This window comes from Artemia franciscana, chromosome 11, assembly GCF_032884065.1.
Source record: "Artemia franciscana chromosome 11, ASM3288406v1, whole genome shotgun sequence".
In the NCBI taxonomy this organism is placed as follows: domain Eukaryota; kingdom Metazoa; phylum Arthropoda; class Branchiopoda; order Anostraca; family Artemiidae; genus Artemia; species Artemia franciscana.
The window spans coordinates 9,629,256-9,650,689 of NC_088873.1; the positions used below are offsets into that span (position 1 = coordinate 9,629,256).

The 21,434-nt window shown below is 36.3% G+C and overlaps 1 protein-coding gene across 1 annotated transcript in view; it reads left to right on the forward strand.

Annotated features, from left to right (window-relative positions):
- Positions 1-21,129, forward strand: part of LOC136032779 (lipid droplet-regulating VLDL assembly factor AUP1-like) — a 41,319-nt gene extending 20,190 nt beyond the window's left edge. Inside the window, exons 4-9 of the mRNA XM_065713140.1 lie at positions 670-848; positions 7,336-7,497; positions 11,690-11,810; positions 12,197-12,356; positions 15,983-16,131; positions 20,772-21,129. Coding sequence (XP_065569212.1) covers positions 751-848; positions 7,336-7,497; positions 11,690-11,810; positions 12,197-12,356; positions 15,983-16,131; positions 20,772-20,930 — 849 coding nt within the window. The 5' untranslated portion in view covers positions 670-750 and the 3' untranslated portion in view covers positions 20,931-21,129. The remainder of the gene's footprint in view (positions 1-669; positions 849-7,335; positions 7,498-11,689; positions 11,811-12,196; positions 12,357-15,982; positions 16,132-20,771) is intronic.
- The last annotated feature ends 305 nt before the right edge of the window (positions 21,130-21,434 follow it).

Genomic DNA, 21,434 nt, shown 5'->3' on the forward strand with positions numbered 1-21,434 from the left:
TTATCGATATCATGACTGGTTGAAAGACTGTTGAAAATCTTATAAAATAGTAATTTTTTTTCTGATGGCTTTTTGCGGAATTGTCTGCTCCTAAAGAAACTGTTTCGTTTTTGTTTTGTTTTTTTTGCGTCGATTTGTGTCTTTCAGCTCAGTTTTCAGAATTCTGTTGATTTTGGAGATTACAACGAGTCGGCATGTTTCAGCTAGTTCTTTAGATGTATCTTTCGTAATCTGCAAAAAAATTCTTTTTATATTTCCGCTTGGCTCTTAACTTCCATAAAAAAAAAACTTGGGGAACCTTATGCTTGTTGGTAAGAAGAGTGTCTGAAATGAAAATACATTACAAAAGGACTTCATTCGGTTGCGGACTTCGATTAAATGCTAATTTTATTCTATTTTTTATTCTTTTTTTTAGTTTTTTTGCTGTTTGTTAATCAAACTTAATACTTTTTCATATTGGTATTAGTATACGGAAAAGTAATGCTGAAACTGTTGGTCGCTTTGATGTCTTTAACTTATTTCATAGGCCTAAGAAGTGTTGATGAAAGATTTCTAAAAATAAAAATGAAAAGTTTTGAAAGCAGGACGATACTTAGTTTCAATGTAGTTGGCGAACAAAGTTTCTCTATCTACAAACATCTATTTCTGAATATTTATTTCATTTTACAGCCAGCGAAACCGTCTTTTCCATCTGTTGTCTGTTCACTGTTTGGGCTTTTTGGCGTACCAAGTCAAATTTCCCAGGATGATATGGTATCACTACTAAAACGGAAAATGCACAATTCTGAAAAGTCTCTAGTTTTATACCCTGAATGTGCAACAACTAATGGAAAGAAGGGGATGCTTAGGTAAGTTACTTAATTTTTTTTTGAGTGGGGAGGCATTATCTATGTTTATTTTTTATTCCTTTACATCTTTCAGGAGATCGTTCCATATTTAGTTTATTTATTTTATTTGACCAGTTGCTTTCATTTATTAGACTGTGGTTGTCGCTTTTAATGTACTGCATATTTGTTTTGCGTGTAGCTTTTTAGTTTTGGGCTCTTTTTATGGCACTTGGTATTAACCAAGTGACATATAGCAATTGCAAATTCTGTCGGTCTGTCGGTCCCGGTTTTGCTACTTTAGGCACTTCCAGGTAAGCTAGGACGATGAAATTTGGCAAGCGTATCAGGGACCAGACCAGATTAAATTAGAAATAGTCGTTTTCCCGATTTGACCATCTGGGGGGGGGGGTTAATTCGGAAAAATTAGAAAAAATGAAGTATTTTTAACTTATGAGCGGGTGATGGGATCTTAATGAAATTTGATGTTAGGAATGATATTGTGTCTCAGAGCTCTTATTTTAAATCCCGACCGGATCTGATGACATTGGGGGGAGTTGGAGGGGGGAAACCTAAAATCTTGGAAAACACTTAGAGTGGAGGGATCGGGATGAAACTTAGTGGGAAAAATAAACACAAGTCCTAGATACATGATTGACATAAACGGAACGGATCCGCTCTCTTTGGGGTAGTTGGGGGAGTGGTTATTACTGAAAAATTAGGTATTTTTAACTTACAAACGGGTGACCGGATCTCAATGAAATGAGATCCGAGAGAAACTACATTGAGCAAAAAATAATACAAGCCGAAGATGCAGCGAAGAGAAGAGACTAGAGGACCTTTTATAAACTAACGAATGAAATAATAGGCAAGAAATTGATTCAAGATGGACCTGTAAGAAATCTTGATGGCGTTCTCATCACCGAGCGATCGGCTATTGATGAAACATGGGCCAACCGTTTTGAAAAGCTTTTGAATAGACCACCGCCTGATGAGCTTCTAGATGTACCCTCTATAGCTTTCCTCAAGCTTGACATCAATACAGAACCCCCGACTCTTGACGAATTACTAACAGCCACAACGAAATTAAAAAACGGCAAGGCACCAGGCGAAGACTGTATCACGACGGCATCAATCAGTTCATGCATATCTATATGGCTGTCCTTGTTCCGAAAAATTTGGATGACACAAAAAGTACCAACAGATTGGAGGCGCAGCACACTCATAAAACTCTTCAAAAAAGGCGATAAGACAATACCTGGGAATTGGAGAGGTATTAGTCTCTCATCCATACCTGGCAAACTTCTTTCACTAATAATCCTTCACAGAATACAGAGTCCACTTGACAAGTACTTGAGAGAAGACTAACATGGTTTTAGACCAGGACGTTCATGTACCGATTTGATCTTCACACTAAGGGTGTTAATTGATGATAGCCGAGAATGGCAAAACAAATTGTACATGGCATTTATAGACTTTGAAAAGGCCTTTGACTCGCTGCATCGGGAGACTCTATGGAAACTACTAACCTTTTATGGGATCCCTGAGAAGTTAATAGCCCTCATAATGGCTCTATATGAAGAATCTGAATGCTGTGTTAAAACAACAGAAGGAAGGACAAGATACTTTCGTGTCCTTTCCGGTGTTAAACAAGGCTGTGTCTTGTCACCTTTCCTGTTTGCGCTAGCCATTGACCATCTGCTCCGTAACACTGGCACCAGAAGCATACAATTAAACGTAGAACACCAAATTAATGATCTAGACTTTGCCGACGATATCACGCTTATTGAGTCCTGTAAACAAAGACTACAAGAATTTCTAGAAGATGTACGTGACAGAGGTCGACTTATGGGTCTAAGAATCAACGCTGATAAAACAAAAAGTATGGCAGTAACCGATTCACCTTTACACCTGAGATGCGATAACCAGGACATTGAGCAAGTTCTAGAATTTAAATATCTTGGGAGCACAGTGTTAAATACGGGATCAACCGAAAAAGATACATCGTGCCGCATTGGGCAGGCCTCCGACACATTTAACAGACTGAAACCGATATGAAGGTCGCAGAATTTCTCCCTCCGACTCAAGCTTCGTCTATTCAATAGCAACGTCATCCCCGTCCTGTTATATGCTTCCGAAACCTGGCATCTGAATAACACGCAAGAAAGGCGAATTCTAGCTTTCGAGAATACATGTCTCCGGAGAATACTAAACATCCATTGGTCACAAAAAATCTCTAATGAGAAGGTGAGATGGATGACCGAACAACCCATAGTGACAGATGTCATTAGGACACATCGGTGGAAATACTTGGGGCATGTACTTCGTATGGACGATTCCCGGATCCCGAAAGCGACGTTCCAGAGGCAACCAGAAGGAAGAAGAAGAAGAGGCAGGCCGCGCAATACACTGCGGCGCACCTATCAGACGGACCTGCGAAACATAAATGCTTCCCTTCAACCGGCGTGGAAAGATGTCCTTGCTGCGGCGCACATGAGGGATGACTGGCGGCTTCTCGTTGATGCCCTGGGCGCCTCTGGAGGCACGGGAGGATCTAAGGTCTAAGGTCTAAAATCTGAAAGTCTCAAAAATTTGTGACGGCTCCCTGACCCAATCTTTCACCACCCTGTACTGAAAGTACTAACCGACGTACTGTGGGAAAATTACGAGAGTATTGTACAGGTCTGGGTGATATGTTAATGAGTGGTCGTAAAAGCTTTCAAGAAGGTTCATTTGGTTTAAAATTACCAGCTCTAATATCCTTTGAAGAGTCAAAGATGATTGGAGCGCAACCAGTCCCCTGAAGGACAATGAATTGTAGAGAAAAACTAATTGAACCTCGGCTATTTACTATAACTATACTCAGCAAAGCTAGAGTAAAGAGAAAATTCAACTTGCAATAAAAAAGAGAAAAAACTTGTTTAAAAACAAGAAAAAAACAATATAATTAAATAACCGAGAAAAGGAGGGTAATGTCAGCTAGTGCATAGAAAAAAAGCGAAAAGGCCAATATATCGGGAAGAACCTCCGCCAAGCCGTCTTCAGTGCTAAAAAAAAAGAGAAGAAAAGCTAATCTTCTGAAGTACATTCAAACAGAGCTGATGAGACACTGAACCAAACAAAAAACCAAGTCAGAGTAAAGGAAAGACCATTCACCAAATAGATCGGGCAAGCTTTCTCTATAAGATGAGGGAAAATGTTATTAATATCTTTCAATATTAAATTATTGTAAATTTGTTTGTAATAAATAATAATAATGAAACGATTTCATTTTCGAACGTTTTACACGATCATGCCGATCAGCGGCAGTTCTTGTCATAAAAAGCACTAAACATATAAAATATATGAAAATCACAGCCATAGTAATCATCGTACAAAATTATACATTGATTTGAAACATCACCGATTCAAACTAAACAGTCAAACGAACAAAAAGAATAATGAACTAAAAGTAAATATATACAATTAGTGACGAGTGGGTGCAGAATTAAAAATCTTAATGAACGAGGGAACAAAACTACTTGCGTACCGCATATGCTGTGCTGGTACTGGCTGAATTTTTGGTACCGGTTGAGATATATGTCGCGCGGGTCTTTGGCGCGAAGTGAGGTGCTCTGGGGTAGGATTTCACGAAGCCGCGGATTTTCCAGAATGCCGACACCACATTTTAAACACAGTTCATCAGGGCGTGTTGAAAGTATTGTAAGTGAAAATTGTTTTAAAAGGGAGCGATAAGGGACTTTGGGAGATTTAGACACTACCAGAAGAGCTCTGCATTGGATCCTTTCCAGTGGGTCCTTCTTGTCCACAGTCAGGCCATAATGCCAAACAGGAAAAGCAAATTCTACCAGCGGTCTAACATAGGTAAGAAAAATACGTAATAGATGGGGGGTTGGGACACCATGACGAGTAAGGAGTTTTAAAGGAAGGATACCCAGGTTTGCCCGTTTGATCATCTCCTTTGTCTGTTTTTTACACTTCAGGTCATGTGTGAAATATATTCCCAAGAGTTTAATATCCATGATGCCTGAAACATTCTGTACAGTAAGGGATGAACTGTCCCTCAGAACAGAAAAAGTTAATACGAGTGATTTTTTGTGATTGACGATCATTTTGCCCTCCTCAGCTTTGCGTGATAAACTCGCCATTATTCCGTCCACCTTACTTGAAACACTCTTTTCCCCTAGCTTCAGTGCGGATAGATCATCAACGAACTTAAAAGCGATCCGATTCATTATTGCTAACTCGTTTGCCATTACCGAAAAAAGTAGAGAACCTAAAATTGTCCCCTAAGGAACTCCACGGTAGATTGGCTGGGGATCAGAATAGGCTGATTTATACGCTGTTTTTTTCCTTCTACCTGAAAGAAAATTTGTAATTATTCTTACCAAATATGCATCGACATTAAAATTTGTCAATAGCTTGCGGATAAGGGTTATATGGAGAATCAAATCAAATGCTTTTTTTTACGTCAATCGCTATTAGGCTGACGCAGCGTTCCGGATCATCTAGATGCTTTAAAATCTTATCAAGCAAACCAACTAAGTAATGGCTTGTCGAACTCTCGGGAATATTACCGAATTGCTGAGGGTCAATTTTGCGTAGAATAAAATTTTTCAGTCACCCAGTAATGAAACTTTCATAGATTTTGGTAAAAATCGATGTCATTGCAATAGGCCGCACACTAGCAAAATCACAAGGTGCTCCCTTTTTGGGGATAGGGCTTATGAATCCCTTTTTCCGATTGTGCAGATACTGGCCTGATATCTCAAGTATCAAATTCAAAATTCTTTATTGACGCTCATGTTGTCGTTCCCCTAGCTTTTGGTGGGTCTTGCCAGTGTAAAATTTCCCACAAAAACAAGAGACTCTGTAAACAACAGTGCACAGTATGGGGTCAGTTTGATCCTTTTCTGAATTGAAAAACGTTCGACTTTGAATCCAGTTTTGAAAGAAATAGAGAGATTATGTTTATTAAAAATTTTTCCGAGTTTCTTGCTGATTTTTGTGATGCATGGAAAATTGGTAAAGGTTTTATTTTCAATTGCCGGAATAACTAAAGAAAGGTAGATAGGCTCAATAATTTTTTTTACTTACCTTTTTCAGTCTTCTATTGGTGATATTCTCAATGAGTTTAACGGGGTAACCATTACAGAATAAAACATCTTTAATATAATTTTATTCAGAGGCTATGTGATAGTGTGAACAGATTTTTAGCACTCGGTCGGCTAAAGCGGGTGCCACTCCCTCTTTTCAAAGAAAAGAGTCTTGTTTGTCATACGTCATTTATAACCAGTGTGGTCTTAGAATGTGTCTACGATACAAAAAAAACAAGCTAACTAAAAGTAAAACCAACAATAAGACTGTAATAACATCAAAATTTTGGGAGAGTTCAGCTTGGGCTGACAACAATGATGATCCATCCAAGCAAAATTATATTAGGAGGAAAATCTTGAAATTTTTCTTGATTTTCTTACCAGCTAGCCAAAAAAGGCTAACTTTGATAGCTGATCAGTAACAAAGTCTAGATGGATGGGGGGGGAGTTTTCAATCGTAGAAATTGGAATATTGTATGATTCATGGTCTTCTATGGTTGAAGCCCTCTTGGTCTTTTAAACCATGTCTTCATTTTGTTTTTCAATTGGATAGCTGACTACTTTGGTAGATCTTCTTCTTCTTTTTTGTAACAAAAAGACATTCTAAAATCTTGCAACTTTGGGTAGTTTTAATCATTGTCAGTTAAAAAAAAAACACATCCTAATGAATGTTCTCTGGTTTCATCTTTCAAAGACAAGTGTTTTGATTTAACAATTAGGTTAGGCTATATCTCTAATCTCACGGATTTGAAAGAATCGTGTGACGTTATACAGCGAGTATCTGAAGCTATTCTCTGTCAATCAAGTTTTTGTTTGTTTCGTTCTACGAAAGGTAAAATTATGATGAATTTGGTAAGTTTGTTCTGTTTCTCTCAAGGCTGGGAATTGAGTTTAAATTTTCAATGAAAGCTTTGTTGGGGAGGACAGGAAACTTCAGATTTTAGGTTGGGGGAAGAGGGAAAAGACTATCAACTCCTCCATCTTTTGTAGTTGATAGTCTATTGTTTTTGGATAAGGCAATGATTTTTCAGAATTCGTGTTTTTGTACTTTTTTTATACCAGTCGCCCGACATGCTCTGCTGCTAGTGTTGATATAAACTTACGTGGAAATAGATATATAAAACCATATTATTGTATGATACGAAGCCTCTATATTTGATGTATAATTGTTTTAAATTGAATGCTATTATGGTCAGCAGAACGTTTTTCGGCCAATTTTTTTGTACTATTATTTATTCCAAATCTTAGCAACACGGCTTGGTTGCTCGAATTGCAAATTCTTATCAGAAAACAGGCGCCAGTGGGCTAAAGGGATAAACCGTCACGACAATTTTTGCAATAATTTCTGGAAATAAACCAAAGTAAAGTTGTTCAGTTTTGTCTACAAATGACTAAACAGAAATATTTAATTTCAGATTCTCGTCGTTTGCGTTTTGCATCAATGATGTTGTGTATCCCGTTGCAGTTCAAGTTAGTCGACCTCCTTTTTTGTCGATTTTGCCATCTGTTCTTGATAGTACACTAATTTCAGACCTGTTTTGGATTCTCTTCACACCCTATACTAAGTATTCTTTCCGGTGAGAAAATATCGTTTTTTTTGTTTTTTTGTTTTTTTTTCTTCTTCTAGTATTTTATTTTCAATGGTAATTATCATAGGTATAAGTAAATAGACGCCTGATCCTTAGGTGGAGGGGGGATATTTTTTAAGAAAGGATGAAAGATGAATGACCCCCCTCCTATTTCGATTTTTCTTGATGGGTATTAAATCGAATAATTGTGGGCTAATTGTAGAAAAAGCCAAGACAGATAGTCCAGTCGAGTGAGAGGCAACTCTGTCATTAACCCCCCTTATTAGGATTGTATAATATATATATGTATAAAACATTAACCCCCAACGGAGAACAGAGCTCGTAAAGTTAGATATATAAATAGCAGAAAATATCCTGAATAAAACGGTATATCTTGTCGTAATTGTGATCATAACGAAAATTAAGTTGGTTAACCAAAAAGAAAAGAAAATAAAGGAAATACTGGGCTGCCTACCCAAAATGGATACAATAAAATAAACACAAAGGAGGCCCCCGCTCCTGTGTTTAGATATATTACAGATGTACATTGGTCCGTGCCTTTCAGTGGGGTTTTCTTGAGAGGGAACAATCAGAGACAAAAAAAAGTGCATTTTACGTCTTTTTTATATTTGAAGTGATGTAGAGAACATTAGATGTTTTAAAAACGAACTAAGTCCTGATTCGATACAGAACCAAGTCCTTAACTTGTATAAGAAAAAAACACGACCTTATGCCCATATATCACTTAAGTAAGAAAAACCTTAGCTCAGTGCACAGACGGTACATCTAGACTTCGCTCGTTTTTACACATGATCTCTTGAGTCAGGGACTCAAGGGACAAGGTGCACAGACATATTAATTGCTTATCCAGTTCAAAGACGAGTCAATTTTTGGCTGGGGACTGACTCGTTATCGAAAACGTGAAAAATATATCAGTCTGTCATGGGACGCACAAAGTATTCTCTTTACCCTTGGCAACCAATTATTTAGCATAAAGGTAGTCATGTTTCATCTTTTTTGATTTTGTAGAATTGTGCAAGAATTCCCTATATCTTATTGGAACACCAAAAGAAGGCCCACGTCGCCTCCCCCAGCCACTTTTTAGCGGAAAGGATGAATGTGCTGCCCTGTTCCTATTTACGTTTCGAAAGATGTATTTAGTATTTAGGCATCAACTTTTACTTTTGAATGAAAAAGAATCGAAAGAGAAAATAATTATAAAAAACTTTCCTTTCAAAGTATTCAGACTTTATTTTCAGTAAACCGCATATGTTCTCTAGCCTTCAGGGGGCTGAATTGGCTGAAAGCCCAGTCTTATTTTTTGTAATTTTTGTTTGTTTTGAGTTGAACTTGATACTTTATATTAATCTGCGTCTGTCTTGGATCTCAATCATTTTGTCAGTAGTAATTTCTGTTCGTTATATTTTTAGCTTATTAAATGGCTTTATCTCAGGTTGTTTTAGGTTTTAATACTGTTCTATACTTTTCTTTGGAATCTTGTTCGAACGCTTTTTTTTAAATTCATGTAATGATACAAACACAATAGACTAGCTATTGCTAAATTTTTATAGAATTGTGACCCAAAATCAGAAACGCAGTTCATCTAAAGCCGGTTCCCTTTGTTTCTTGTCCTACATATGGAATAGTCCTAAATAGAGACATACGTAGAAAGAGAGGGGCTAGAGGCCAGTCTCCTCCCCTGAATTTTAATTTTCGTTTGTATAAATTTCTGTGTTTCTCATTCAAATTATCAGATTACTTTAGTTTTTTTTTATTATTATTGCCTGTCCCATTAAAAAAAAAAAAAAAAAAAAAAAAAAAAAAAAAAAAAAAAAAAAAAAAAAAAGCCTGTGTACGTGCCTGATCCTAAAGTAATTGTGGTGGCAACAATATTTACAGCCTACAACAAAAATCACATATTTGTACGGGTAATACTGGGGTAAAATTAATGTCTCTTTTTTTCTCTTTTCTTCCTCTGGGGTGATTACTTCGAGCCAGCAGTCAGAGGAAAAAGGCTCATTTGAATGTCAATGAAAATATCATGGTGCCTTTTAATGAATTGTGGCAAAGTAACACGGCATTAACTTTTTGTTCTGGCGCTTTTAAAAGTAATAGCAATGATTGTGTGTCTGGAGAAGTAGAATAAAGTTGATTTTAAGCAGAAAAAGTGTATCTTGAGACCGTCTTTAAGGAAAGTGTCATACATTTTCTGGAAAAAAAAACGAAATTTGTGACATTGCATTTTTAAAATTTGAAAGTATTGGAAGCGACAGCGTTTAATTGAAGACAAAAAAATAAGCCAAAGTATTGTTTGTGCTACACATTTGCTGGCAAGGGTGACTGAAGGTAGCTGTACCTTAAACAGAATGATTCTCCTATTATTCAATGATTTTGTGGCGTTTTGGTCCAATCTAGCCAACATTATGCCTTCTAGTATCAAATGGTAAAAAGCATTAGTTTATGAATATGCAATCTTTGTCACTTTTAATATGAATTAAGAAACAGTGGTTTGAACGAGCTTTCTGCCTGCTTTGTACACCCATTGGTTCAATCGTTAGATGAACCAATTAGTCTGAACCAATTAGATGAACCAATTCTCTGTTAGATGATAACTTTTTAGTTTCAGATGATAGTTCTACTGGCACTTTTTAGTACTTGTTTCTGAATCTTTCTTTTTTTTTAGATGCCACTCTCTGAAAGTTTACTTTTTGATATGTGTAAAATTGGTCTGCCACCAACATCGTATATTTGCTAACATAGCGTGGGTCAATCTCAACAAACTTTACCAAACTCAGTACACTTTCTTTAATGATTAAGCTGGGAATGTTCAAGTACTTCAGATATGGCGAGATATACAATTTTTGTAGTTTAAAATGTTCCAACTGAAATCCCACATCCATTGCATTTACCCTCTGAAGGAGATATTGGAGAAATGTATTGTTTTTCAGTTAGCAAATGTTTCAAGAATTTTACCAGCAGCTTCAGCAGGATTTTTCTCTTTTCTGTTTAAAAGTCGAGGACTAAGGCATCATACTGTTCAAAAATTGCATATGACCTTTTCTCTTAGCAACAGGTTCGTTTAAGTAAGTTCTGGAATATAAAAATAAAAAAGGTTCGATATTTCTTGACTCAGCAAAAGGAAGTTCTATTTTGCTGTTTCAATAAAAATAAGAACTAATGTGCATAAAAAATTCTCTAAAAAACTACGGGTCTAGCACTGAGCACTAAAGAGAGGAGGTCTTTCCTATTAGAAAAACTGGGAAGACCTCATCTTGACCAAGCTGTTTGAAAACCACTTTTTCAAACAGCTAAAAGGAATATTTTTCTTCGTAATTAAATCTTTAACTACACTAAATAGTCTAGGAGTAGTTTCATTTTCGATAGCGTTGGAGCTAGCTATATGTCTGTAAATTTTTTGTGTAAGTATTGGTGTAACAGCTAAAATTTCACTAACAGAGCACGTATATAAAAGTTCTTTCCTGGTACCAGGGGTGCCAATTCATGGAAACGTAGGGGTGGGGGGATTTTTTCATTTTTGCAAAGGATATAATTTTAAAAAAAGCAAAAAAGGATATAATTTAATAATTTCCAAAAAATAAATTCCTGGTGGTTCTTGTTGGTAGCAACGAAAATATGTGAAGTGCGCATTTATGTAATGCATAATGTTGAAAATTTCTAAGATACTAAACGTATTTCCAAAGATCCCAAGGTAAAGAATGAAATTATATGGTCTTTGGAAAAATTCTAAGGAATGAAAGCCTTGTGCAGACGCTACCCAATCAAAGGATCATAAAAAAAAATAGTGAAGAAAATTTAAAGGAAGTTATGCGGGCTGACTCCTATTTAAAGAATTTAAAGGCTTTTTTTTTTTACGAGCAATAATTTTTGGTATATTTGAACAGCTATAAATGCGACAAAGATTTGACCATAGGGCCAACCAGTAATTTTTCATCTTTTGAAGAAGATTTTTTTTATTAAATTACAAAGGTAGGTGTTAATCCAACCCACATTTTTCCTATTTCAAATAATATTTTACGCTTTTCTTCTTTTTTTTCTTGTCTTGTGCATTTTCATAGGGCGAGACATTTTTAAAGACGACTGTACCCTGTATAATGTTTGGCTTCAACAATCGTAATTATAATTTAAACAAAAATAAATGGAACTGTTTTACTCTTTTAACCAATTCCTCTTTCATACTCAGGTACCTACCGTCGGTTCGAAAACAGGAAGGAGAAGAGGTAGAACATTTTGCCAAACGTACGCAAGAATTAATTGCTTCAACCTTGGATTTAACCATTACCGATTTTCTTCTCAGTGATAAGGTAATATGAATTTTTGTTTTGAGCGGTTTTAAATTTTCATTTGTTTTTTTCTTCCTGCTACTTTGGTTCTCTTTTATCTTTTTTTCGCTTTTTTTTTCAATGATCGATGGGGCAGCAATAACGATGATTGACGCTCAATGTGACCTAATTAATTCCTATCTTTCTCTCTCTATCTTTACTTTGTGGTAATGAACTATCAAAATCATGAGTATTAATACTATAAATTGCTGTTATTCGCCAATGGGGCGTAGGCTGTATCTCAAGGGTATTAAGAAAGGCTTACAGTAATTTGCAATAGTTTTTTCAGGTAAGTAAAGTCTTTGTGGACTTATGACCGAAAAGCACGGTTATAAAGTTTTCGTTGTGTGAAATATTTTAAATTTTAGGTGGAGCTTATTAAAAGACAACGAATTGATCGAGAAACGGCAAGAAGAAGAAGAGAAGGAGCAGGTGGTCGGGCTTTCAACAGGCGAATTCTCTCTATGGCAGACCAAGTCAAGGAAATCCTCCCGCACGTTCCTCTAAATGTTATTATAGCAGATCTTAGTAAGTACTTGAAGCTAAAAAACTATTTCAGTTTAATGAGGCAATAACTAGTTAGTTCTAAATCGCTTCTGAACAAGACGGCTAAAAAGCCCAAGAGCATTGGAAGGAGTAACAAGCCATCGTTACTATATGAAATATCATTGACCATGTTTAATGCTAGGCTTTTAATAAATGGCAGTATTTACAGTTTATTCTGATGGATCTCCTTTAAAATAGTCAACTGCTGGCTAAATTTCCATCGATTTTTGCTTCTGGAAGCATTCCTAAAAATTATCCTCCGTAAGACTATGAAGAACCCTTTGCGTATTTGGATGTCGTCAGTTTATTCAAATCAAATTCCCTTTTAGCGACAATTTTTAGTATAGAAAACAGGTAGAAGAAGTCGAAGAGCTCAAATCAGGAAGATAAAATTAGTATGGAAGCCCAGGAATGTTCAATTTGCCAAAATATTCCTTAATGGAAGGATACTTTTATGGTGTTTCTAGCTGACTGACATTGGGGCAAATTCATGATGCAGCGAAAAAAGACGCCGACATTGCCTTTTCATTCGACTGACCTTGTCATGATTTCCTGTGTCATGGTGAATTCCTTTGTTGGTTTCTTCTGCTGAGGAAATTGGACCTTTGTTTCTAGGTCATGCCAAAAACATGTGATTCGTCACTTGCATTCACCCTGTTCAGAAATTGTGTGTCGTTCCGGGTTGATTAAACTGTTCTTACGACGCCTCAAGTTGGTGTTGCTCTGCTCATCTGGCAACAATTTTGCAATGAATTTCTTGGACCCCCCGCACGTCCGCAAATTATTGGGTATTTAACCAAAGCACATAGAAACACAAGTTCAGGTCTCCAACCTTATCACTAATTGTGAGTTTGTATCCCTCTGCACTAACCCTCCATTCAATAAGCTTATTGCAATTTTTTGTAATTTTTAGCTTTCAAAAGTCAAGTGCAATTGTTGAATTGCGTTCAAAAGCATTTATTGGAAGCCATTGCATTGAATTTTTTCCTTACTGTGCTTCAGAGCCCAATGAACTGCAATTCGTTCTTTTAAAGATAGAAATTTCTAATAATATTTATCTATTAGTATAAGCTAATGTGATGAATAAGGGGAATAAGCAAGTAACTTGAAATCTAATTTATGAATTTTACCATCGCAGCGATTGACGATTTCTTCTTCAGATGAGGTTGCTTTTTCTTTATTTATGACTGAAACGCTTCTATAGATTTGCTTACTGTTCTGCAATGATATTTTTGAAATTATACCTTTTGCCCAGTAAATACCCTTCACTTTGCCTATTTGGTTGGGGTTTCACCTGATGCAATCCACTGTTTTGACTGTAATTTGGTTTCAGAAGTGTATTATTAGATGTACATATTTTCCCAAACAATGTTCGTTTCGACATTTGGTGAGGTTCAGCAAACGCGGTGCCCATTTTATATGAACCTCGTTAAAGCCCAAAATACTTTTTAAATTATTATCTATTCATTCTGTCACATTTTAAGCAAGCTGATTAAGTAGTGGTAAATGATGCTAGTGTCGAATTGGCCCAACGACGCTATCACCGTGTCAGGCCTGAGACTTCTCAACCAACCCTTCTATCTAGATTGTCTATGTATAGGTTTTTTTTTTGGGGGGGGGGGAGAATTTTTCTCTGGATTGAATCTAGTTATATCGGTAAGTCAAAACATGAATTTTGGACTTGCAGTAGTCGTTTCTTACTGCTCCGCCATAGAAATTCTTGTATATACCAATATATTTGTTTGTATCGTACGTGTTAACTTCTTCGGCTACGGAAGTAATGAAGAAAAGGAACGTGCATTTTTTTTTTCAAATGACAGTGAAAGAGAGGTTAAAATTTGAAACAGGCAGAAATTATCTTATATATGAAAGAAGTTTATTATTTTCCCCAACCTTTGCTCTTTAACCTAAAGTATTGTCAACCGTTTTGAAAGCATTTTATTTATTTATTTATTTTGCTCAACACAGGAGAAAGCCGTATGCTTATCGCAGTACAAATTTAAGAAATGACAACTCAACAGCAACTCTGCAAAACACAAAACACAGAATATTCTTCACTCAGTTTCAACGAGAGCACTCTTAAATGTTGGCACCGTTTGCGCAGAAACTTTGGTATCAGGTAAACTATTCCAAAGTTTCGTTGTTCGGTTAATAAAGCTACGCACTCGCGGCTGATACAGTTTATACAAGTTTTGTCGAGTGGCTGATTAATGACTAAGCTTGAAAAAATCATCCCAATCCACATTATCAACACCCTACATAATACGGAACGGATTGATCAGGTTAATCCTATCCCGTCGAAACTTCAGGGAAGGAAGTCCCAAACATTGCAGTCGGCGCTGATACGGTAGATGACTCAAATATAGAACAAATTTTGATGCCTGATGTTGAGCCTTTTTCAATTTGCTGCGAATCAGGTTTCTATGTCGGATTCCACACAGAGGAACAAAATTCTACCACCAATAGTACACAAAAGTACTATTGTCTTGTATAGTGTTATAGAAGTTTGAAGGTTAAATTTCTGAAACTTCTCTTAATTCGAAGCAGATTATAATTAGTATTTCGCAAAATTATTGACACATGCTTGTGAAAATTTAACTGGTTATCAAAGTGAATACCTAAATCGGTTACTGGATCCGCAGATGAAACAGGTGTATCACCAAGAAAATTAGGGTATGTCGAGCTTTTCGAAAAGTAATGAATTACGAAACATTTTTGGTTTTTTTACGAACATGGAGTTCGATTTACACCAATCATTTAGGGCATCCAGATCCTCCTGAATGAGGGCGACGTCTATCGGGGAGGTGACACTTTTATACAGTTTGACATCGTCCGTAACACATTTTACTGTTTTGTGTGACTAGGTGCGCATGTCCATTCTCGAATTGTTGCGATCTATAATCGAAGCATTTAGTATTATGTATTTTTTATTTTATTTTTACCTTGAAGCGACAACTAGAACTAGAATTTTGCGGTCATTCTACGAATTTACCTGGACATAATTATATTTACTAGGATTTACTGAGAGCATTAAATCCCCCCCCCCCCTTGCCCTCTTCTCTTCTTATATTTATTTGAAAGTTAGGAATTTTGGGACTAAATTTATACTTTTTGGGACTTCGTTCATACCCAACCAACCCACAAAATGATATCCTGACCCTCCTTCCTAATTGCTCATGCTAACCTATGCACTACTTTACAGACCTCAGGTTCAATTTAGCTCCGTATTCCGAAAAATTCTTTCACTTAACGAAAAAAAAACCCCTGACATTTGTGAAATACTGATTTAAATTATCATTCTAGCCTTTAGAAATATTTCGTACTGAACCTTTGTTGTTGTAATAAAAAAACAAAATTCTGAGTGTTCTGCATTCGCCCTGGGCAGACTTAATTGTAAGGGATTTACATTCAATCTTTGACCTAACTCTAAATTTGCACCCTACTCGAGATGAAGATGCCTTTATCTACCAACACAAATTTGTGTATTATTTAAATTCATGGATTTTAGCCGTTTTAGTGTATGAGGGGAGAGGGGGGCTCGGAGTTTAAGCTTTTGTTACCAAATCATGATAAATGACCATTTTTGATTTAGTCTTTTAACATTTCAGGGCGGACACGATCAGTCGATATTACTATAGCTAATATCCTAGTTGGCTCCGTCCCTTTCACGCCTGAGCCGGTTCCTGAACCAGTTTCTGCTCGACCTTCGACGTCAGCTTCCTCGGGCTCTTCTCCGTTTTCGCAACTTTCTTTGAAGGTACGATTAGTAGCTCGCTTATTTCCTAAATTATCAAATGCAAATCGTTTTGTTATATTCGGATTTTTTCTGCTTTTTCGTTGACATAAAATTAGAAAGATTATAAGACATATTGAATTATAGAATTAGAACCGCCTAACAGTGTTTCTAGTTTTAAAATTAAGCTCAAATCCTTGCGGAAAGACCTACAATTTTTTTGTTCAAAAAAGATTCTTAATAGATTGGCAAAAACATAAGAATGATTCAACAACAAAAAAAAGGTAAGCTCTTTCTTCATCATTTAGTATCTGATCAGTGTCCAATAGTTCAGTTTTAAGCCGGATTGACTTTGGAAACGCTGATTTTAATGATTGCGTATAAAATTTGATTGACTTTTTTAACCTGGATAATAGATTGATTTTATCTATGTTTTGTTCCTTGACTATTTTTGAGCTGATCTAAGTAAAAATAATAATGTTTAATAATGTTTACGCTTTCAGCTATTTTTAATTTTATCCAACAAACATTCGATCGGGCATTGATGATGGTTATTATAAGTCATGCATTGGACTTTTTTCCTGAAAATATTTTTAAAGATACTAAAGTTGATTTACGGGCAGAAATATACCTTAGTAGCAAAACGGCATCAAGGAGACAAGGTGATCATGCTTCCCGCTCGGCATGTGAAAGACACGATTGATTCGCTTCGGAAGTGTGACAATGAGGAGTTATCAGGGCCGACATAAGTAGTTATTTCACCCACTGAAGTGCCTGTGATTACTGCTGTTGTTTATCACGAACTTGCTTCCGAAAATTTTGCTCTGGATTGTACCCTTAACTTCATCAAAGAAAAGGTAATAGCTTATGATTTAAATTTTCCGTCACTTCCCATTCCATATGCTAGTCCCCATATTGAAAGCACCGCCACCATTATCATTTCGCAAGTGCCTACTAAACTTGACGACCTTATGAAACGAGCTAGAGCTATTAACAAAATTCCCGGTCATGAAGCTATTCACAGCATAGAGCCTTCTAGCGATAAGTTGTTTGTTAAGATTAGTCAATCCGCGGCAAAGAATTTCAGCGATGTGGTTGCAACCGTATTGAATAGCCGTGACGTCATGACACGCAAAAAGGAATTTCATGGCATTGTTAAGGGGGATACCCGCTAATTATGATGCTATGATCTTTAAGGAATATGAAGGTGTTATCGACGCTGAACGTTTGGGGAAATCCTTGGCGTGGGAGGATTTTTTCATGGATTAATTTTTCATGGGGGAAAGGAATTTCATAAGGAGGGGAAGCCGGATTACCCTACATTATTTTAAAAAACGATCAGAAATTAAATAAAAAAAGAATCCATTTTTCAACTGAAAGTAATGAGCAACATTGAAACTTAAAACGAATAGGAATTATAACGTATATCAGGGGGTTGTCCCCTGGTCAACACCTCGCTTTTTACGCTACAGCTTTTTTTTAGTTTTTTTAAATGAGGTTTTTATTCTAATTAAACGGCCTTTGTGATTCAGGAGTCATTCTTAAAGGATTGGGACAAAATTTGAACTTTAGCGTAAAGTGCGAGTATCGACGAGGAGGCGAAACCCTTCTTATACGTAATAGTTTCTGTTCGTTTTAAGTTTTAATGTTGCTCCTTTCTTTCAGTTGAAGAAACTTGCTTTTTATTTAGTTTTCGATTTAAGCGCGATACTAAAATCCTCCAATAGCACTTTTTTCTTTTTTTTTTTGCCAAAGCTAAGTATTTCTGTCAGAACTAAGTTTGATTGCTTCAAATAAGATATTTATTATAAATAATAAGACAGCCCAATTTTTACGTTTTTTTTTTTTTTTTATTTGGGGTCAAGCTAAAATCCATTCCCCATAACCAATTAAGGCCTTGTTTAAAAAAAAAATAAAAAATAAAGTTTAAGGGCTCGCTGGATTTGACGTAAGTAAATAAAACAAAATAGCACGCTTCTTACTTTTCCTTTTCTTTTTTTTACGGTAAATTCTTTGACTCTGTAAATCTCCGAAAACAATAAATTTAATATGATTAGATGTCAATTTTTATGTTATTTCTAATGTGTCTATCCAGTTTAAATTTTTTCGAAAATTCAAGATATCTAAATCCTCCTTAGATTTAAATGCTCTTCCGCAATTTCATCTGAAATTTATAAGCGACTAATCATAGAAAATAAACATTTTTATTGACAGGGTGCTCAAATATGAATAAAAGGATGTTTACTGTGAGTTGGAATTTGACTCGCCTAAATCCATTTTCTTCTTGTTGTTGGAATAGCTGTCTTTTACTGGATCAAATAATCCAGTAGCTTATCAGATCTTTGATCTAACATCCTTTGAGAAATGTGTGTTTACTAAGCTTTTGTTTAGGAAAGTCATTTGATTACTTAAGACCGTTCCCAAAATAATCCGGTGTATTTATGCTTGAAAAGTCAGGGAAGGGAGAATGGGTCTTAAGGCCGTGTAAGTATAAAGACGATAAAACGTACTCCATCTTGATTTAAACCGAGGATGGATCGGGTCTTCGTGTTTATGGACATCCTCTTGGCCTGTGGTATCGTCTGCAAAATGGTGCATAGTATTCACAAGATTATCCCTATATCGTGAATATATACAAGAATAGCGTGGTCAAGAACAACGGGTAATGTGCGTCTGCTTAGAAGACTCTAGGGAGGACCTTTAGCAAATGACCCGATACTCAATTCGTAGAGATCTATCGTAAGATTTTGCTCTGTTGAGAAACTGCATTCTAACGCATTTCTGGCTTACGAAACGAGAGTATTTTTGTTGGTTTCCGCGACCTTGGAAAATTGTGGGACAAACGTAGAGCTGGAAGAGTGATACTAGTCTGGTTTATGCTTTTCAGATGAAGAGGGAAGAAGGACTGGACTGATTTTGTACCGCAGTACCTGCGGACAACATGTATCTAAACTAGATGATCTGGTCAACATCAAGGCTCTGTACAACCCGCTTGACTTTTAGCGCAGTAGTTGACATGTTCAAAGGAGACACGTAATCATCATCAAGAAATAACAGCTCGCCGAAGGCCCCTCGTGAATACTGTGGTCAATGCTTGAGAATCCTGGATGGCAATCCCCTCAGGCTGAAGAAAAAGAATGAATGCTCCTTTTGACGGTTCTGTCTAATCCTTTACAAACCTTCAATCACTCGTTGTGTAAGCATTTTCTAGTTAAATAACGAAATTCTTCTTGTATTTTAAGTCAGAGTTTACAAATAGCATAAACGGTCTTATTTCTTGTTACCATGAATTGTGCTCGATCTTCTTCACTTTAGACAAAACTTTTTGCTTTGTTCTTTTTGTTTTGTTTTTACAGGGTAGTAGATTCTGAACTAAGGTGTCTCTTTGCTTGGTGTCTCTATTTTCTGAGATAGTATATATCCTTCTTTAGAATTTGGTATAATTTGCCAGTATGCCTCCGCAGCCCTGTAAGGGCCATCTTTGGGGAAGGCTCTCCAATTCTGATAACCAAGCGTAGGCTATTCCAGAGTCCCTCCAAATCCCCATTTGTGGTACTGTTGAATAACCCCCTCAAGTTCGATCAGTGGTGAAATACGGGGGTTTCCCGGCTGTAAGAGCCATGCGGTCGCTTGCAAAAGAATGAGCAATCAAATCAAAAGAGTCAGGAGGGTCTGTTAGGAAGAGATCATGTCGTGATGATGGTTAACAAGAGCTAAATTAGGTGTTAAATTTGACAGTATGTTGGAGTCCATTGGAGGTAAAGCGATCATACAAATATTATCTCTTCTGATCCGCAACTTCACTGCGAACTCAAATTTTATTTTGGAAGTTGAAGTCGTTATGCAGAATGATGACTGATCTTGGAAATTTTCCACTGAAGCAATAGAGAGAAGTTTCAAGATAAATGCTTCTTTTTTTGTCAATTGGGGGGATTATAAAACGTATCATGAAGATGTACTTTTCAGGGGGGGGCTCAGGTTGACCCATTTTGCATCTATTGTTTTTTGTTTTATTTTTAATCCCAGGTATTACGGCAATAGTAGGAGATCTTGGTCCTGAGTAAGGATTGAAAATATCACTTTCAATATGGAACGCAAAGGTACTGACGGGGCTCGTAAGTACCTGTGTTCTCTTAGCAAGGGCTTAGTTTTGCAACATTTTCGCGATTTTCTTGTAAAATGATAAACGAATCAGTTTATTTGATATGTCCGATTTTGGTTTTAAGGTAGTCTATTAGAATAATATTATCTCGAGTGCAGGTGGGAAGTTCTCACGGCTACCATATAATCTTGACTAAACATCAAAAGCTTGTAAGGTATGTGAAAAATCAAATTATTTTTTTTCAAATGAAGGAATCGAGCAATTATTCCAGCTTCCTCGTGAAAATATCTAACTGTCTCCTCCTTCCCCTAGCAAAATTCTCTTCTGCGCTCTAAAATATAGTTTCATTATTCTTTCTTTTCCCTTTTTGAACTTTTTGAGCTATTGACCTTGAAAACCCAATTTCCCGCTAGTTTAAATTTATATTTTATAATCAAATTACTACTACACTCAGCATTATTCTTGTGCATCGGCAAGAAATGTGATATTTTGGTTGTTTATTAATCTTGACGTTTCGTTTTCTTTGGTGTAACTGCTGTAAATCTGGATTTCTCTTTTTAAGGCTTCTGGACCTACAACAACTGTATTCCCATCGGACTTCCATAAAAAAACTGATGATCGACAAATGTCTCTCCAGGAACGGAAGGCTCGATTCCTAGACAATGCTAGGCGGGCGTACATTGAAAAACGTGGACTGAAGATACCTGGCTACAATTGCTAATGGCTCACCCGATGTGATAGTTTCCTTTTGTTCTTCCTCTTCCGAACTGTGTTCGGACTTTGTGACTTTCGGTGACTAAAAACTAAAGTGGACCGCTAGTTTCCCTTTTTATGCATCAAGGACGGTTTGTTAGAAAGTATTATCGGGTTTCAAGTACCTTATGGCTTTTCATTTATGAATAAAGTTTTGCGTAATAGAATTCGCCTTTATCTTAATCTGCGTTTTCTTTGCATAAAATATTTCACTCGGGTGCAGATCCCATAGTTAGGTATTTCGCCAATTTGTAAGAATTGTCAAAGCCACCTAAAAAATGAAAGTATATTTTGCTTCTTCAATACCATTTTTCAGAAATACATAAATAAGTCTATTGCCCCATATATAATGCAAGGTTGATAGTACTATACTGTATTATTCGGTCAATACAGCATAATAAATGAATGTCGTACGATATTTTAAAAAATTCAACTTATACATTTTCTACTAGCTTAATGCTTCTACTAAGCA